This window comes from Enoplosus armatus, chromosome 19 (genome assembly GCF_043641665.1).
Source record: "Enoplosus armatus isolate fEnoArm2 chromosome 19, fEnoArm2.hap1, whole genome shotgun sequence".
NCBI lineage: Eukaryota > Metazoa > Chordata > Actinopteri > Centrarchiformes > Enoplosidae > Enoplosus > Enoplosus armatus.
The window spans coordinates 17,356,456-17,375,639 of NC_092198.1; the positions used below are offsets into that span (position 1 = coordinate 17,356,456).

The 19,184-nt window shown below is 41.3% G+C and overlaps 2 protein-coding genes across 2 annotated transcripts; both read left to right on the forward strand.

The window, feature by feature from the left end:
- The first annotated feature begins 218 nt into the window (after nucleotides 1-218).
- Nucleotides 219-3,912, forward strand: acot20 (acyl-CoA thioesterase 20). Its single transcript, XM_070925739.1, has 4 exons — nucleotides 219-288; nucleotides 1,198-1,743; nucleotides 1,843-2,045; nucleotides 2,632-3,912. The coding sequence occupies exons 2-4, from the start codon at nucleotides 1,287-1,289 to the stop codon at nucleotides 3,220-3,222; spliced, it is 1,251 nt and encodes a 416-aa protein (XP_070781840.1). The 5' UTR covers nucleotides 219-288; nucleotides 1,198-1,286; the 3' UTR covers nucleotides 3,223-3,912.
- Nucleotides 3,913-6,001: 2,089 nt separating this feature from the next.
- On the forward strand, nucleotides 6,002-17,244 carry gpr176 (G protein-coupled receptor 176). The gene is made up of 3 exons (XM_070926272.1): nucleotides 6,002-6,230; nucleotides 12,529-12,781; nucleotides 16,008-17,244. The coding sequence occupies exons 1-3, from the start codon at nucleotides 6,002-6,004 to the stop codon at nucleotides 17,242-17,244; spliced, it is 1,719 nt and encodes a 572-aa protein (XP_070782373.1).
- The last annotated feature ends 1,940 nt before the right edge of the window (nucleotides 17,245-19,184 follow it).

The following is a 19,184-nucleotide window of genomic DNA, read 5'->3' on the forward strand; positions in this document are numbered from 1 at the left end:
TATATGGACAGCTACATCCCACAGGGAGTATAACCCCTTGCTTTCCTTGTCGAACTGTCATACATTTCTCCTTGGATTTCAATGTTAATAGATATATTTTAAATTATTATGTTGACACACATGGAGTACACAAAGCGCGCACAATAAACACACAAACACCGGAGGCAGCTGACTCAAAAGCGGCTTCCCCCTTCTTTGACAAACTTTGGTTGCGCCCAGTTGCTTCCTACTGGGTGCCGGCTGCTTCCAAGGTGGTCCTGTTACTTTCCTTTGTTGACATCAGTGTTTGTAAGTTACCGGTACACTTTTCAGTCTTTTTTTGACGGCTGGTGCGAGATAATATTTTGATATGCTCTTATAGTACGACTCAAATGAGTCAGTTTGTTCAAAACAACGGCGGTAAACAAAAACAAAAAGGACAATCAAGCTAAACCTCTCAAAGTTACTCTCTTGCTAACTAGCTAGTTGGCTAGTTAAGCTAGCTATATCTACAGGAGGAATTCATCCATAATTGACGTGACGTTAGCTTTCATGTTTTGGTCGCTAAATAGTCGTTGCTGGTTCATTTTTCATCAGGAGAATAGTGAGCTGTGTTACTTGACCTTTCACCCAGTTAGACATTACTGTGTCCCTGAATGCCCTCTGTCCATCAGCTGAAGACACTCAGTATTGCGCAGTGGGCAGACTAACAGATTGAACACCTATGTGCTGCTCATGTGACTTTCTTTCATGGAGTTCAAATTCTTTGGGTGAAAGTTGATAAGTGTCTTCTTTAAGTTGACTTTTGGCCTTGTAAACAAACCCTGTCAGTGCCTTCATCTATTCTATAAAGAATACAACATGTTCGGGACTTGACTCGGTTCAAGGCACTCTTTCAACATGTGAAACAATGAAGTGTAAAATGCCTGCCAAATGCCAGACACTTTAAATATACATTTAAGGACCCCTGGTATAAATAAAACAATAAAGTACATACATACAGAATGTCATTGTGCACCATCAAATAATTGTCCAAATATTCAAATTAGATTATTGAAGATAATCAAAGTAAGCAAAGTTTCTCAGTAATACTATTTTGATACTGTTTGGTGAATGTTTTTAATGAATAAGATGACATTTGATAGAGCTGATGCACATAGATGATTTTATTTTTGTGAAAACTATGACTATTCATTTAATTCTTGATTGCCTTGACAGCGTAGCTGTACTAAAAGAAAGGCCTAAGTAAAGGGAAAGGACATTCAGTCCTTGACAGTGAGTCACTGTTCCCATCTTGAAGAGCTGAAATGGCTTACTCACAGATCCGCCTGAAAATCCTCCCCAGCGTTCGTTGTCTCTTCGATAAACTGGTGCAGGTAAAAGTAGAGGGACTAGCTCCTCACAAACCAGTTGAACTGAGGTCCAAACTAGTTGATGACAGAGGAGTGACTTTCAAGGCTTCTGCCTTGTACAAGGCAGATGAAACTGGCGAGGTTGATGTCTGCCGCGCACCCTCTCTGGGAGGAAGTTACACCGGGGTGGAGCCGATGGGTTTGTTTTGGGCCATGGCACCAGAGACTCCACACAGTAAACTCCTGAAGAAGAATGTGCTCAGCCCATCACTGGTGGAGATAGAAGCACTGAGTGGAGACACTGGTGAGCTCTTAACCTCTGAAACCAACGAGAGAGGATACATGACAGAGGGGATGAAGAGAATACCTGTGCAAGAGGGAAGAATACGAGGAGTACTCTTTGTACCACCAGGTTAGTTGTGTACTATGGGTCAATTGATGAGAGCTGAGAGAGATATATAGAAAGTGAGTGAACGTACCCTCTCCCTTTTTATTTTCTTGTTTTCTCCAGGAAAGGGTCCATTCCCAGGAATAGTAGATCTGTACACATTTGGTGGAAGACTTACTGAGCCCAGATCCAGCCTCCTGGCAAATAAAGGTTATGCTGTTCTGGCACTGGCCTATTATGGTTATCAGGATTTACCCAAAAACCCTGAGAAGTTGGATTTGGAGTACTTTGAAGAGGCTGTAACATATCTGAGGAGACACCCAGAGGTGAGTATTGAAGAATAAATCAGTAAAGATAATCATATTTATAATATTAGAATCTCCTCCTGTGTAGTATTTACTTTGCTTTTGTACTTATTGTGAATATTGTGAAAACTGTCCACTGACTATAAAGTGAGAATGTACAGCGATATAGGGTCTTGTTAATGTTGCCATCTACTGGCTACTTTCTATGTCTGTGACAGAAAAAAAGAAGAAGGTCCTTCTTTTCAAATTATGCATATTTAAGATCATTCTAGAGCTGAAACGATTTGTTAATCTATTAGTGAATAGACAGGTAATTGATCTGCAACTATTCTGATTACTGATGGCAATATCTTTAGGTTTGTCAGGCAAAGCAAGAAATTTGAAGATGTCACTTTGGGCTTTAGATTTTTTAGATGAAATGATGAATTGATTAATTGAGATAATAATCAGCATGTTTAAGCCCTGCTTTTGGTTAGAATTGGGGCATGGAGGCATGTATAGAACTGTATATATCCCATCCAATCTTTTTGTAGATTCATTCATTTGTACCATTTATAGAAAAACAATGTTTTAAACAGGATTATTATTATAACACTTCTATATGCAGGTTAAAGGTCCTGGGATTGGCATCATATCGATCTCTCACAGTGGCGGTTTGGCTTTGTCGATGTCATCTTTCCTCTCTGGGATCTCAGCGACCGTCTGTATTAACGCCTGCATTGCAAATACAGTGATTCCCTTACACTACAAAGACATTGTTATACCTCCGCTTCCCCCTGTCATCAAGAATGTTAAATTCACAGACTCTGGGCTCGTAGATATACGCGATGTCTTACCGGACCCTTCCTTGGAAAAGAACAGGGCGTCATTGTTTCCAGTTGAACGTGCCAGCTGCCAGTTCCTGTTCGCTGTTTCTGAAGATGATCACAACTGGAACAGTGCTTTATATGCCAAGCAGGCTGCTGCAACGCTGAGAAATCACGGCAAAGAGTCCTTTAAGGTGGTAACATACCCCAAAGCGGGACACTTTTTGGAAGTCCCTCACATGCCTTATTGTCCGTCTGGGTTTCATGCAGCAGTAGGGCGTCCTGTGGTGTTTGGTGGGGAGCCAAAAGCCCACTCTGAGGCTCAGCTGGACCTGTGGGAAAGAGTCCAGGAGTTCTTCAAGAGCCACTTGGACAACAAGAGCACTTGTTAGCAAGCAATGCTGCATCAAGTGTATCAAGCATCCCAGAATGGCTGTCCTCAGCAATGGTTTGCCTTGCCTTTGGTTTCTAATGACTTAAATTGTCAGTGTAGTATTTTGGAGTTTTGATTTAATGACTTTTCTGGACCTGAAACAAACTCAGCATGGTTCCAACTGGCTTTTCTTCCTTATAAGCTTTAATGTTCACATGACACAAACGTATATATTCAGATATAATTCTTTTTAGCTAATACCGTTAATGATGCCACTGCTCCATTTAGGTATTCCATTAAGGTAAGGCAGTGAGCGAGCATGCACAATGCCACGACTCTGGAACTGGCGCATCTAAATGGAATGCAGCCGTCATTACTGTAATTAATTACAGCTGTGCTTTTCCTACAATGACATGACAAAATGTCTGCTGTGACGACATATATCAGGGGCCAAAAGAAATGTCTTCAAATGAGTAACATGATGTGTGGCTGGAAATGGACACTCCTTCCTCTGTGTCAAATGCAGTGTTTTCATTCTGAATTCTCAGTGTTGGTGATAAAAGTTTAATTATTTTGTTTATGGTTGCAAAAGGGCTGAATAATAATATTATTTTGTTGACTTTGAGTGGTATCATATTGTGATATTATCATATTGTGTTACTGTTTAAATTCCAAGAAAACTGAAATTAAAGTCAAATAAAAGCGAGTTATCTCATGTTGAGCACAACAGTGGAGGACTGTTCATTGCATTGAACATTAATATGATTGTTTTACAGGTGATTCTGCATACATGATATATATATATTGATATATAATATATGTCGGCCTGTAATTATAATGCCTCCTCAGTTAAATACAACAGTGACAATCATTCGTCTCCCAGAATAAACTCCATGAATGTGAAGTACAATTTGCGCAAATGTTGGCATCTAGTGGCAGCTCGGCCTTCCTACATTTATCTTTGATGTGTCTTGCACATAATGTGAGGTATGTTTTGTGACATACGACCTAATGTGGAGCAGATTGGGAGGAGAACATTTTTTTAAATAACGGTCACCCCACTGTTGCGGTTTTATTCCCATGTTAAAGTTCAAAACCTTGGGAGTTTTTACATGAAGGGCTGATGTCTGTTTCAAAGTGAATTTACTCTGATGATGTAAGCTTTTCTCTCCGGGATTTCATTTACAATGTGGCCTGCGTGAAAGAAAGGGAGTCTGATTCTGAAGTAGGAGACTAAAGACTGAGACGTCTCTCCCACCACGTCCATCTATGAAGACAGTCATGCATGACTTCTTTCTAAATCACACGATGAAGGAAAAGATGTCATTTGTTGAGTCAATCCTCTTAGCCAAAGTCAAATGTCAGACGTGTCTGTTCTGTGCTGATTTAACACATGTGGATGCTTGACTTACAGGGGTAATACAGGGAATGTATTTTGCTCTACAATAAGAGTTATTATCAAACAGAAGTTAAGATGTTGAATCTCTGCTTCATTCTTAATTAAGAAGGAATGTACTAATTCTAGTCTGGAGAGGTTTGTTTTACAGTGTTTCCATTGAAATGTTCACATTTGAAAATAATACATCTTTGGAATAAGTCATTATTTCATTCTTATTCCTTTATGCATTCATCTTGAGCTGTTTCTCTGTAGTATATGAACATCTCGGGGGATCCCTCACTGGCTCACACAAAGGAGACTACGGGGGATTCACTGTTATTCATTAAAACTAACTTTTCACTGAGGCACGTCCTCTCCCATTTTTGGTATTTTCAGCAAACCAAAGAGGAATGTCACGAGCTCCTGCGAGAGAGCAGACTGAGGGAGACAACAGCAGGGTTGTTGTTGAGGGTAAGACAGGTTACCTGTGTACATCTGAACACCATGTTCATAGTGTGCCTCATTATCGGATCATTTAGACCTGTGTATGGTTTAACTGGGCCTCTGGGTGTTTTCTGAAAGCATAGCAGATTTTTGTCTGTTTGGGTGATGACCGTCTTTACATACCAACAGCCTCCCTGATCAGCGTGTGATTTGGCCACACTCCCCTTCCTCTCCTGCTTGTCATTCAGAAGATTCAGTGGAGTTTCTCGGCGCTGTAAGAAGAGGAGGGGCTCTCCTCTCCAGTCTTGCACCTTGCGCGCCGTGAGATATTCAGCTGCAGGCTCCCCACACCAGTCAGTCTGCCAATGAACAGCCTCTGACAGTGCGACTGGCAGCGGAAGCATCAGTCTGACAGCCAGTGTTTTTGTTTGTTTGTTTGTTTTCCTGGGCGGCGAGAGGTGATGGTAGTGTGTTCTCGGTGCTGCAAGCTGCATTCCCGGAATGGACACTTCGCATCCCGGTGTGGTTTTAGGTGCACTGGGTGCCAGAGAGCAAAGCGGCCAGCCGACCTGACTGCGCACGGATCTCAGTGGCCCTGACTGATTTCTGCCATGCATCCGCGTGAGGATATTATGGGACATAAGGCTTGTCACTTCCCCGTGCTTTGATGAATTATTGTTACACCATGTTTTTTCCTCATTTAAAGGACATCTTTTCCAACAAAAGATCACCTCGTTGCCGGCAGCAGCAGGCATTGCCTACCTGTGTCCGCCTCACATCTTCATTGACATCTCTGCATATCAGCTGTGTTTGGTAGATTTTTCTTTTTCCCCCTTCTCCTCTTTGAAAGGCATCAGCATCACCCCCACAAGCACTTCAGAAAATGCCTCTCCGGTGCTGGCCGCTGACACCCCGCCAGCCTTCTTGAAAACCGTCAGAATCGCGGGGGCGGGGGGAGGTGGGGGGGGGGACCGACATGGATAGTGGGAGCCGGGCTGCGGCGGTCGTGGACGGCGCAGCCAATTTCACAGCAGCCCACCTCAGGCTGGATCTCCTGAACGCTTCGAGTCCGCCAACCCGGTGGGACAGCAGCCCGCCCGCCGAGGGGACCGGGCTGGAGGAGCAGCAGCGGCTCATCCGAGAGCAAGCCTACCGGGACTTCACCACCACCATTCAGGTTTTCATTCTCATAAGTTCGCTGATCGGTAAGTCGCCTCATGCAAATAAACATAATGCGCGTCTTGTGCAAGAAAGGCCCCCAAAACACACACATGCAGACGGGGCAAAGCATGAAAACATGGCATTTTCCTTTATGGAACTGCTTGATTATGACATCCACTGTTTTCCATGAGCCTAAACACTTTGATTCCTAAATCTGGGACAAGGGAAGCTTCCCATGGGGACACCCTTTATGCCAGAATAATTAAAATATTTGAGGACATTTGCAACAAGTCTTACAAAAGTAGCCTAATCATCAATGCCTAGAAGACTTCTGGTGAACAGGAAGCAGAAAAAGATGGTCTCTGTCATAATAGACCTAGGATTGAATTGTATAAAAATGTCTGTCATATTTTTCATCTTAATAACCCAATTCCTGTAGGTCTTACATCTAAAACACGTACTATACATAAATGACTATTTTACATGGCAAAAGCAACCAAATTCTAAAGAATAAAACCATGTGAAAATAAAGCCAGCGATAAAAAGAAAAAAGATTTGCTGACATTCCCCATTCAAACAGAGCAAACTGCAAACAATGAATCTCTTTTAGCCATGTAGTTTTACTAACCAATGTTAATGTTACCATGAAACACCACCCAACAGCCACTTAAACTCTCCAAACTCTTTCCATGTCAGTGCCGGTCATCCCCAAAATATTCAGACTTTGCTGCACGTGACAGAGTGGGACCTAAGTATTTTACCTATGGGACGATGCAGCGCAGGGTGTTGTCCTTTTTACCCAACTTTGCCCACGAAAGCTGGGAACACTCCCTTTTATAATGGCTGCATGGCTCAGACTGTGCTGGGTCAGACTCACTGTGCACATCCTCCACATTTTCATCATAAGGGAACTCCACTTCCTTCTGTTCATTTGAAATGCACCAGTTATTTAGTCATTTTGAAACGTTCCTGTCTGCAGCCTTGTTCCTGTAGCACAGCAGCTGATGCACTAAGAAATAGAATATGTTCCTGTATGACATTCACAAGAGGAGACCAAGCCCCAGGACATGCCATCTTGTTTTGAGTTGTGTGTCTGTAAGCTGTCTGTGTGTGTGTGTGTGTGTGTGTGTGTGTGTGTGTGTGTGTGTTGTTTTGCGTCCATATGTTAGTTTGAAGTTAACTTGAATATAGAAGCAAACGTGGACTTAAGGAAAACTTATGATGTGCGTTTGGTGCCTTCTCACATTAACATGAATGTTTCGGCTGGCACCCCAAGGAGACGCTGACATGTTTGTACGGGCTGTGGTGGTAAACAGGTGTTAGCTACATATTTGAAATTGGCCAATATAAGTAGCAATAACTTATCGTACACATTCTGAGCTTCTTTCAGGCTGTATTGGCTGTGTGACAAATATTCCTGCTTGTGCCAGTAGAAGCACAAGGCTGCTGCTGCTGCTGCTGCTGCTGCTGATGGAAGTGAGGAAGGAGCTGTGTGAATTGATGGGCCGCACCAGCACATCAGTCCTGGCTTTGACATCCCCTCCATCTTATCGGCAGCCAGAAACATGATCCTCCTGCCTAAAAAGAATGTGTTATTTGTCACAAATGTGGCTGTAACATCCAACATCCGTCTCCTCACTGCACAAAGAACGCTCAGCCGTGATTGTTAGTGCTGTTTGGAAAAGTATGGACTTGATGAGATGATGACATACTGTGAAACTGACACCGAAATGACCAAATTACTATTGCTCGGACTCAGTACCACCTCCTGCTGTGCAGTGCAATGTGGCAGGGTCAAGGAAGCATGACATGAAGGGCTGCAAAAAATTGCCTTTTGGCAGCATGGCTTAGAAAGCAGATAATACATCTATTTTCCTTTTCAAACAACCTCATTTGTATGAACCCAAACATGTACAATAAATTAGAAGTCCAGCACATTACTCTTTTAAAAGGCTGCTGTCTTAAATAATAATAATGATCATAATAATAAACATTATTCATACAGCACTCAAAACAAAGTTACAAAGTGCTTCACATCGGGACTGCATTGAGGCAACCCAACGATAATACAAGATAAAATCAATAATAATAGTGATAAAACTGATGAGACATGTTGGAAATAAAACGGTGTGCTAGCATTAATAAAAAGCTTCAAAGATTAAATATCTGAATCGGTTTTAGGAACAGTCATCATTCGAACACTCGTTCAAAAGGCTGATTGGAGACTGCAGTCATTTCATTTCACCCAAACAGCAAAAAAATAAATAAAGCAAAGCAATTTCATCAGCAGGCAACTCTCGACCTGACTATGAATACACAAATAACCCAGAGAATAAAACAATGAATAATAAAAGTGGTGATGGTCCAGAGGCCTGTCTCTCAAGCCACTTTTTACAACATCAAAAAGGTTTTTCTGCTATGATAAAAGCCAGGATTCATCTTTTTTTGATATTCAGACAGCACTTTTAAGCACAATTCATTTCCATCTCCATGGAAATCTGTTCACATCCGCTAATATGGCTACAGATCAAGTAATGTATGATACATGAATCAGTTCATGTTTCTTACATGATGCATGGACATGAAAAAGACGTTTTAGGTTAGAAATGAGTGCTTCATACGTACTTTTCTCACATATTTGGTATCTTTGAAATCTTTGGGATCTCCGCGAGAATGTAAAACAAAGTTTTGTGTGTTTGAACAAAGTTCAGACTTTGTAATGATCAGTGACGTTTAAAAGGTTGAGTCTTCTATGTTCGGTTTCTTCTGTAACTCTCTGAAACTGAATGTTTGAAATATATTAACTTATTCACTTTCTTTTCCGAGAGTTAGATGATAAGGTCGATACCACTCTCATATCTGTATGATGAATATGAAGCTGGAGCAAGCATGTCATTAGCTTAGCTTAGCATAACAATTGGAAGCAGGAGGAAAGTAGATCAGAGTTTGACTGTAAATCTGATTAATGTGCCACAGTGTGCGTGGTGGCAGCTAATATTACCGATTTATAATCATGTCTGTGAGGAATTACAATATGTGGACTATGTGGAAATCTGACTGGTTACCAAATCGTGTGGTTGCCAAGGTGTTCCTCAAGTGCCAGGTGAGTATTTCAGGCACAAAAGGACAAAGCAGTTTTACAGACAATGCAAGCTCTATACTATAAAAACATTCCCAATGTCGTCTGCATGAAGACACTTACAAGGACATATTTTATTAGTTAGTTAGCTATGTGAAGCCCTGTAAAAACTGCTACACAAACAAACCTTTATTTTTAGAGATGTTCTTAAAAGCCACTTACACAGTTACCTGTTAATTAGGATTTGAAATAGATTAACACCCTCCCTTTTTAGTTCTGTCCGTTTGTTTAGGTGGTAAGTTTTTTTTAAAATGTGCATAACAGAACATGTTTTTCCAATGTTAGATACCGTGTTGGAACTGTGATCCCACATACGTCACTTGTCGTGCATCACCTTTTGCGTGTATGTGAAAAACAATTGCATGCACTTATCTGAATGTGTGAATGTGTAATTAAGTTTTGCAGCTGCAGAAATATTTTGTGTATGAGTGAAAAGGTTTTGTGCATCCTGAAACACAGTGTGCATTTACCTGGGCCGAGGGTAACAGTGACAGTCGAACTTCTACAATCTGACTTTGTTTTTTATTTCAGTCTGTGCTGTGGCTGCATCTGCAAGTGTTTATGAAACATGGGCAGACTGCATAACCAATGCCAAATGTGCATTTACGAAACTCACCGGCATCTGTGCGCGGCCATGACTGGATGTAATCCTTGAACGCAGGTGTGACAATAGGCGAGACAAGCGGGCCCCCGCCAGCCAATCAGGCGTAAGTTGAGTCGGACGCTGAGACCCATTGGCTAGTCAGTTGGCAACGTGCTGATTGGCTAGTCAGCTCGGCGTAAAAACAGGGACAAAATTCGTGCACGTAACTCGCAGCTTGCAGCTTGTAACTCGCATTCACAGATAGGAAATGCGTGTGTCCGTCTCTCAGACTTTGTGAAAGTATTCCTGCACACATCTTAATTACACGCACACAAAATATTTCCACCTCTGCAAAACATTTCTACACATGTGCAAATGGTGTCTGTGTGCACAAAATATTTCTACAACTGCAAAACTTTATTACGCATTCACGCAGTCAGATACATGCATGCAATTTTCTTTCACATACACACAAAAGGTGATATACAACTGCAGGGTGTGAAATTATCATCATCATCATTTCGCAAGCTCAAAATATTAATCACCTTTATTATTTTTATATTTAAACACTAATGGGTTGTTTTGTCAGGCAGTAACAAAGGACCTATTTTGTCTTTTTGTTTGGAGTTTGGAGGGTGTGTTGCCTTCTCCTCATCCCTTTACCTCTCATTGTTCCTATTCCTCTCCTTCTCTTGAAAAGGTGTTGGCTGAGACCTCAGCTTATCATCGCCTTAATCATTAGTTACAATAAACCGAAGTTACAATATCAATATCTGTAAATGTAGAAATCTCATATATATTTGCTGTAAACATCCTGTTTTATGTGATGCTGCATTCTAAACAATCAGTATTTGTGCTAATTTCATTATCCCATGTGAGTCAGCTTCGCAGAATGCAGAGGCAGAGGCCAATCATTAATTACCGCTACATTAGGGTTTCCCCGAAATACTACTCCTGTGTGCTGCTCTGTAACACAGTGTGTTACTGAAATCCTGCACAGTTAAAGCACACAATGTTCCCCTAAAAACAGTGTCTTCCAGCTCCATCTAAAACCTCTCAGGCCAAATTTCAACCACCTAATCCACAATAATTGATTTTTAAATCCAACCTTGCTTTCATAGTGCAGGACCATTTATATCTTTAAGTGTTTGTTTCAAAGACTGACTGTGGCCTTAGGTTCCTCACCAGAGAACATCTTGCTCTGTTTCTGACAATGAGAGCACAGCTAACACTCTGTGGATAATTATATTTGGAGAGGCTGGTATCACACGTGTGTGACCTGACATTAGTCAGTGCGCCACGAGGAGTGTAAAGTTCACCTTTTTAAAGCTAATTAAGTATCATTACTGTCTAATAGCTCCAAATTATGCCGGGATCTTAACATTAAAAATGCCACAGTTTTTGCCTGATAGCTCAGTTTAGATTAAAAAGATTTTTTTCATCCTGCAAAGAATGAATTTGCATAGAATTTCTGTCTGCAGTTATTTATAGTTAAGGACAGAAATTATATTGATCACTTGTGTGCAAAGATTGTTGCGTTTCCTGCAGCAAGAAGATGCTGATTACAGTTCGCAGACTAAGCAAAGTTTGCACCTGCAAATGATAATTCCTAAATGTAGGATTTTTGTGTTATTGATTACTATTGAGTTTGAATGTAAAACCACACTGAACATCCATTATCTTGGTTGACTTGCCTTGCTATGTGGCACAAAAAAGTAAATTAGTTGGCTAGTTTTACCCTTAAAATATAATGGCTAAAGGCACCAGTTCATAGGTACATTCAGTTATGGTGCAAATGAGGAGCTTGGAACCAAAGCGTTATTATGTATATTATATGGTTAAAGCATTGCTTCTTACTGCTTGGTCCATGCAATCCTTTTATTCCTTCATTTATTCAATCACAGTCTCTGTGCTGGATGGAAGTCAGGAAGACATGGTGTATAAATCCTCCATCCATCTGTGCTAACTCCTATAAATTAGACAGATAGTCACCCTTCTTGCCTACCAATGTGCAATTTAGAGTCTCCAGGCAACCCAACTATTTTCTGTCTGGCCAGTGGGAGGAAATTAGAGGAAGGAAAACTACAAAAGAAAGATCCGAGGACTCAACCTTATAAATATTTGAGTTGTTAAAGGATGCATTCACACCAGTGTTCTGAGTGGTTTCCTCCAACTTTGAAAACAAGGGTTTTTTCCTTTAGTTACATTCAGTTGGACAGGCGACAACAATCAATATTTCTTTACACGGTTCGTTATGAGTGAAAAATCTATTAAATATACATATTAACACACATATATATACATATTAACATATTAACACACACACACATATATATATATACACAAGTCAGTGTTTCCTTACCCTTGGAAAGCCTCAAAATAAGCAGAGGGCAAACAGCGGTCGAAACTGAAATCTCTTTAGTTATGTGCCATGGTTCCAGGTTACCCTGTCCATTACATATGAAGCTTTTGAGTTTATGGCATGTTAAAAGTCATGTAAATAGGTAAAATAAAATAAACTGGTCAAACACAAAAGATGTTTTTCTCCTAAGGTTTGGATGTCAGAAAACAAATTGTGTTTTTGATCTTATTCTAAATCTCTGCACCTCTTTCCTCACAGGAAATGCCACCGTGTTGTGGTGCACCTGCTGCACAAGTGTCTTTAAATCCGTGACCAACCGATTCATCAAGAACCTGGCATGCTCGGGCATCTGCGCCGGCCTGGTGTGCGTCCCCTTCGACGTGGCTCTCGGAGCCAGCCCTCGCTGCTGCTGGTGGCTTCACACTCTGCTGCTCTGCAAAGCCATCAAGTTCCTCCACAAGCTCTTCTGCTCGGTCACTGTGCTCAGCTTCAGTGCCATCGCACTCGACAGGTCAGTTCAGGAAACATGTTTGACACAAAATACTCACCGATTTATACACATAGTTAAAGTAGAAAGAGATAATACATTTTTAGTGATATATAATTGTGGCTTGCAATTGAAATTAAACAAAAGCTTACAAAAGCAAAAAGAGCACTCTATCCCTGAGACTGAGTAGGACGAGAGTGATGTTTTGTTTTCACTTCAGCTCTGCAACCAGAACCACTGACTTTGAAATATGTGCTTTGAAAAAGGGTACCTCCCAGTCCCTTCAGGGGATCTCAAAATACCACTTTAAAGAAGTAGATGGTTTAAATCAAATCTCTGATCACTTTATCAATGCGTTGCTTGGCCGAGTCAGCGGGAGTAATTCTCTTCCTGACTTGGAAGTACAAAGAAGTCACACTGCACAAGAGGAGCAACATCAAACTGGGGCTAAACTCTGGAAGATTGTTTTTTTTTTCAGGGGAGAAAGTCTTTTTCAATCTCCATCTACACCCTGTGGTGTGGACGAGAGGAGTTGGGGGGCCGCGGTCGATGGAGCATGTTTACGCCACGCTGAGCAGCCTCCCTGCAGTGCTAAAAGCTGCAGGTAACAGCAGCCTGAGATGGCTGCTATTGGCTGCTGCCCACATATGGTCACACACACTGTTTAAAAGTAATGCTGATCATGCCCTTACTGAGGTTTTTATATTACTACAAATACATGTATAAATGTAAACTCCTTCTTATGTAATTATAACCACCAAATTCACAGAAATATTACTGAGGACATGACCATGATGGCCTTAATGGTAGCTATACGGCCCTGCCTGCTGCTACTTACTGCCATGTCTGCTTCTGCTTCTGCTACTAGTAAGAACAATACCAATATCCACCAGTCTATAAAATACATATATTATATGTAAATATTTCCCCCCATTATGAATAATAAATCAAGCACTCTGTTAAGTTGGCAAATAATTGGTTTTAGGAGCTTGGTGACACTACTGGCAGGGCTAGCTGGCTAACCACTATAGCTATGAGCTAACTGCGAACAAGCTAGCCAACCTGGAACATGCTAGCACTAGTCTGTCACAAAAGCTCTCTTAGCTTCTTTCTATTTTCTCTGTACGTCTACTCCCCCTGCCATTTTGTCATCCTAAATTGAAAATAAATAAATACATTTAAATAAATAAAGAGTTGTTGAAGTGAAAGAAAAGCTCTCCAAGCCAGCAAGCTTGCTAGCTGTCAGTTATCATGCTAGCTCTATTTGTACCATTGTCTATACTGTGGATAGTGACACACAGTGAATATATAGTGTATATATTTTCATTTTCAGTATTTAGAAGTAAAGCAACTTTCTTTAAAACAGTACAATTACTGTTTAGAGGTAAATGTCCAAAAATCTTTTCCACATTTTAATAGACATTTGCCAGCTCTGACAGTTAATAGCAGTGATAACACTAACCCTACTCAAAGCTAGCACTATCCCTATCCTAGCATAAAACGTAAGTTAGCATCAATGAAATTCCTATTGTTTGTCTGCTGCACAACTTAAGAGCACCTCATTCTGGATATTTAATTCATAATGTCGGCATGCAAGAAGATCCTGCAGTTTCCTCAAAATGTATCAGACACTAAATGTTATGTCAATGCAAAAAAAATAAAAAAAATAATAATAATATTGGACCACTGCAATAAATACAGCTTCACAAAAGATGACTGACATTGCTATACTAGAATTAGCCTTATTCTCCAAATTGTAAAAACCGTACAGGAATTCATCAAATCAGCAACCACACTGAGTACAAGTGTAGGTTTTATTTATTTTTTATGGTGATTGCAGTCAGATCCCGTATTTCTTGGAGCCTCATCTCAGCCCTGGTTTCACTGCAACAAAGATTATATTGCCTCCATAGCAACTAATACAGTCAGAATGCTATCAAACCAATGAATTATTTATTCTGAAGGAGGGCAACCATGGAGGCTGTGTATATACGGGCAGGCTGAGGCTGCAGCAGTTATAGCCTCAGGTACACACACTCATAGACTAGCACGTGGTGATGAAGAGGAAATCCTGGGAAATAAGTCCTTCATACGATTTGTTTTGCTTATTATTATAAGGGACAACAATAGGATGAGAGACAATCTACATACTATTATCTGCGACACAGATATGAGGAGATCTAGTTATGCGTTTGTGGGTGTGCATTAAAAAACACCCACATGATTTCAACCTCTGCATAAGATAGTACACCACAGATAAATGGAGAGAAAATCCTTTCATCCCATTCCAATAAAATGATGTGTTAAATATGCACACTTTTCCTTTTCCTCCCTAGTTTTTAACAGGATTTTAAGTTGCAGTCAATTTTTGGGTTATAGCATTATTTCCGAAGCCCAATTCAGTCGATAAAGACAATATTGTTAGAGATACCTTTGTTTTAGTTTTTTTTTGATTGATTATGAATTGGGTTGTTTTTAGCACGTTCAAATTATCTTATCATATTTAGCCATTTTCTTCCCAGAGTTTCCTGTTTAATGTATTTTACAGGAGAATTCATTAAATAGTTTCATTCTTTGTAGAAAAATACCTCACAAACTAGCAGTGACAAATGATATACAGTAATCATAAATATGTGAAGAAGCTGCAGGATAAAGCTTTACTTTTTGTCAGTATTTCAGCTTATATAATGGGTCCATGAATGGAAGCTCTACTTCGATGAGAGGGTCATAGTTACTTAACTTACTTGACTTACTTGAACTATACGCATACTAAAAATAGTGGGAATGTATTTTCAGAGTAGGATACTTCAACTTCTGTTATTGATGCGGATATTTTAGGTGCATTTCCTTTTAATTTCCACTCGGTTTATTTATTTTTGTCATGTAAATCGTCTTAAGAGAGATTCCTTTCATAAGCATTATCGGCATGACTGCATTCAGGCAACAATCTGATCAGACAATAGACCTTTGTTAAGAGCAGACATTTTGACTTGTCATAGAAAGAAAAGCACAGGTGTTAATAATAACATTAATGATGGCTCTGTTCTATTCAAGCGTCCCGGTAAGTCATGACAGTATGACAGTGATCCAGCATGTACAATACCAGGACCCTGAAACTGAAGCTAAATGGAATTCAAACGTCAGTCATTTTATTTTACACCTGGGCTTGACCGACTGTGGCATATCAAAATTTCTATTGGTCTATATGTAAGTTTTTAATGTTGAAATTGTTTGCCCTTTTTGCGTCTAGATACTACTCTGTACTGTACCCGTTAGAGAGGAAGATCTCAGATGCAAGATCCCGAGATCTGGTCATCTATATCTGGGTCCACGCGGCGGTGGTGAGCCTCCCTGTGTTCGCCGTGACCAATGTGACGGATGTGTACGTCACCTCGTCCTGCTCAGATGACCACGCCCGCTCCCTGGGCCACATGGTGTACGTGTTGATCTACAACGTCACCACGGTGATCCTCCCTCTCGCTCTGGTCTTCCTCTTCATGCTTCTGATCCGCAGAGCGCTCAGTGCCAGCCAGAAGAAGAAGGTGATAATCGCGGCGCTGAGGACTCCCCAGAACAGCATCTCCATCCCGTATGTGTCCCAGAGAGAGGCTGAGCTACATGCCACTCTGCTGGCTGTAGTGCTGGCTTTCTCAGCCTGCAGCGCCCCCTATGGGGCCTTGGTGGTTTATCGCACCATTTTGGCAGACACTAAAGAGCTACCTATCTCACTGTATCTGACAGCCCTCTGGCTGCCCAAGGTGTCGCTGCTCACCAACCCACTTTTGTTTCTGACTGTTAACCGCTCAGCGCGTCATAGCTGGCTGGACCTGCTGGCCAGGATTCACAGACGTTACAGCCGCCGCAACGTGGTCAGCACCGGGGCTCTGGCCTCTCTCGGAGCAGAGGGTGTGGTCGGGGAGCCGGTGGGACTGGAGACAGCTGACCGCTCTGGGAGCCAGCTTCTGGAGATGTTTAATATTGGCCAGCAGCAGATCTTCAGGCCGTCTGAGGAAGAAGAAGAAGAAGAGGATGTAGAGAATGAGGTCCCTTCTCAAAGATCAGGAGGCTGCTCTGGGCCTAAAGAGGACCACAAGGGTGTGTCGAGACTGGGGAGCCTCAGAGGGGAGGTCATCACCAAAAAGGACCCTCTGCAGGGGACAGGGGGAGGGCTGGTCATCACCAAGGATTGCCCTCCTTCAATCATAGCACCCCGGGCCTCGCCGGTCCACACATGTGCTTATGCCTCCTCATCTCAGGTGGCACCAGCTACACCTACAGAAGCGGAGGACTCCACACAGTTTGGTTTTGGACCCTTCGAGCTGCCTCCTCAGTGGTTACCAGAGACCAGGAACAGCAAGAAGAGGCTGCTGCCTCCGCTGGGTAACACACCTGAGGAGCTGATCCAGACCAAACTGCCCAGGCCGAGGCCTGAACGGAGAATCAGCAGGAACAACAAGGTCAGCACCATCCCCACGGTGGACTCATGAACTATTCCTGCTGTCCACTGGTCTGCAACACTGGACACAACTCATTTACAGGGTAGGCCTCGTGGGTTGACCAGGCCTCGGCAGGATATTGATGTGTCAAGCTGCTCGGTGAGATGGTTTTTGGTTCATTTAAACCTTTTCACCTTTTTTCTCAGATGCAGTAGTAGCCATTGCAGAAGTCCAGGTTTTCCACTTTACTGCACAAAAGCTAGACGCCTGAAGCACTGCAGCTTTCTTATTGGATGAAAATCAATTCGATATAAAATATTTACCATGCTGTAAAAAATATGTCTGCTCTGTCCAACTGCACTAAGACTTGGACAGACCCCATTCCATGATTAAGGACTCCTACAATGGCAACATGATTGAGAGGGGAGATACCTTGTTGAATACAGCTGGCATCAGTAATTAAATGAACACACTGTACAAATCCAATTATCCTGAAAGATGCACTGATACTAACATATTTCCATAGCAAATAATCAAGCGAGGATATTGAACCTCCGAACAAAACATTTTGTAAAATGGTTGTGATTGCACTCTGTAAATGAACATCTCAGTGTCGGTCCTTTCACGTAACCCTTTGTGGGACTGTTTTTTGTAACCATGTTTGACAAGTTTTACTTCAATATTTGGGATTAACTCGCCCTTTGCTGGCCATTTTTTCTCACTTTTGGAATATTCGCATTTCTTCTAATGTGGTAGATGTTATTTTCATTTGTACTTTAAATCTAAGTGGATTTGATAAGATGAAAAATACAGATGTACAGTATGCAAACACGTCTTATAAAAATGTGACATTTTGAGAGTTTAACTGTGTTTAGACATGTTTCCTGGAACACAAAGCGCATCAAATTGAAAAAAAAATGGAAGAATATTACTGATATGTTTTGATAAAAATAGGAAAGAAAAGAAAATCATCCAGGTGACAGATCTTTTAGTCCCCTTGGATCAATGTTATTGATTTCACCCAGGTTTCCTGAAAATCAATTGCTCATTCAAATGATTGTAAAATAAAGCAAATAAGAGCAAAAGATTTTTTTATATCATCAGAAGCTCTGTGAACTGGTTTTCAGTTTTGAATTTCTCTGATACCGTTGTCTCCGTCTTCTTTGTGATGCATAATTCAATTGTAGCAGCCTCAACCTGAAGCTTTGGCTGAGGTAAACAGAGCTGGGCTGCACTTCAAATATTTGTCAAGCCGTAACTCCCTTCGGGGCTACCCACAATCCCCTGCTATGTCCACAAAGAACCTGAATCTATGCTGCATCCTACCCATGCTGTTATCAGGCAAAATTGTGCAGTCACGCCTGACTGGAAACAGTATCCATTGCTACTACTTAAAAGCGGGAGAGAGATGAATCATGTGTTTATTCTCATACGTCTGCTTCCGTAATGACTGTATTACGACAGTTATTTCAGAATACAGTAGCTGCTATGGTAGATGTACAGCACTGATACCAAAATACAAAACAGGAAGATCATTCATTTCTCTGGTGTGAGTGTTTAAGAATACTCTGGCCCTGGCTCATATTTTCCACCTGATTTGATTCAAGGCTTATTCAAACAATCTTTCACTCCTGCAGCCATTAGGAGCTTGACAACAGAGATACGGTGCAGTAATATAACACAGAGAGGTGCGTTTCAAAATCTTTGGACAAGCTTTCAAGCTTAAAATTGAAAACATCCCTCAGTTCAGAGTGGCTTCACATTTCTAGTGTTACTCAATCAGCTTCTTACTGTGCCTGATGGGATCCTACACGACCAGAAGAAGTTCTGCTAAAGTTAGAGCAGTTTTGGTTATTTCGCAAGAGAGATTTTTGGATTTGGTTTTTTTTTTGTCTTTTTTTTCTCAGGTGATATGATTGAAAGATCCAGAACAGCTACTAAATGGACCTCGTGGTGACATTGTATTCCCAAAGTAACTATTGTTTGAATAT

What these genes read in the sequence shown, in the direction of transcription:
- acot20 (XM_070925739.1), top strand. Translation starts at nt 1,287, where the DNA reads ATGGCTTACTCACAGATCCGCCTGAAAATCCTCCCCAGCGTTCGTTGT. An exon ending in AGTACTCTTTGTACCACCAG is followed by an intron (nt 1,744 to 1,842) that starts GTTAGTTGTGTA and finishes TGTTTTCTCCAG; the next exon opens with GAAAGGGTCCATTCCCAGGA. An exon ending in ATCTGAGGAGACACCCAGAG is followed by an intron (nt 2,046 to 2,631) that starts GTGAGTATTGAA and finishes TTCTATATGCAG; the next exon opens with GTTAAAGGTCCTGGGATTGG.
- gpr176 (XM_070926272.1), top strand. Translation starts at nt 6,002, where the DNA reads ATGGATAGTGGGAGCCGGGCTGCGGCGGTCGTGGACGGCGCAGCCAAT. An exon ending in TCTCATAAGTTCGCTGATCG is followed by an intron (nt 6,231 to 12,528) that starts GTAAGTCGCCTC and finishes CTTTCCTCACAG; the next exon opens with GAAATGCCACCGTGTTGTGG. An exon ending in AGTGCCATCGCACTCGACAG is followed by an intron (nt 12,782 to 16,007) that starts GTCAGTTCAGGA and finishes TTTTGCGTCTAG; the next exon opens with ATACTACTCTGTACTGTACC.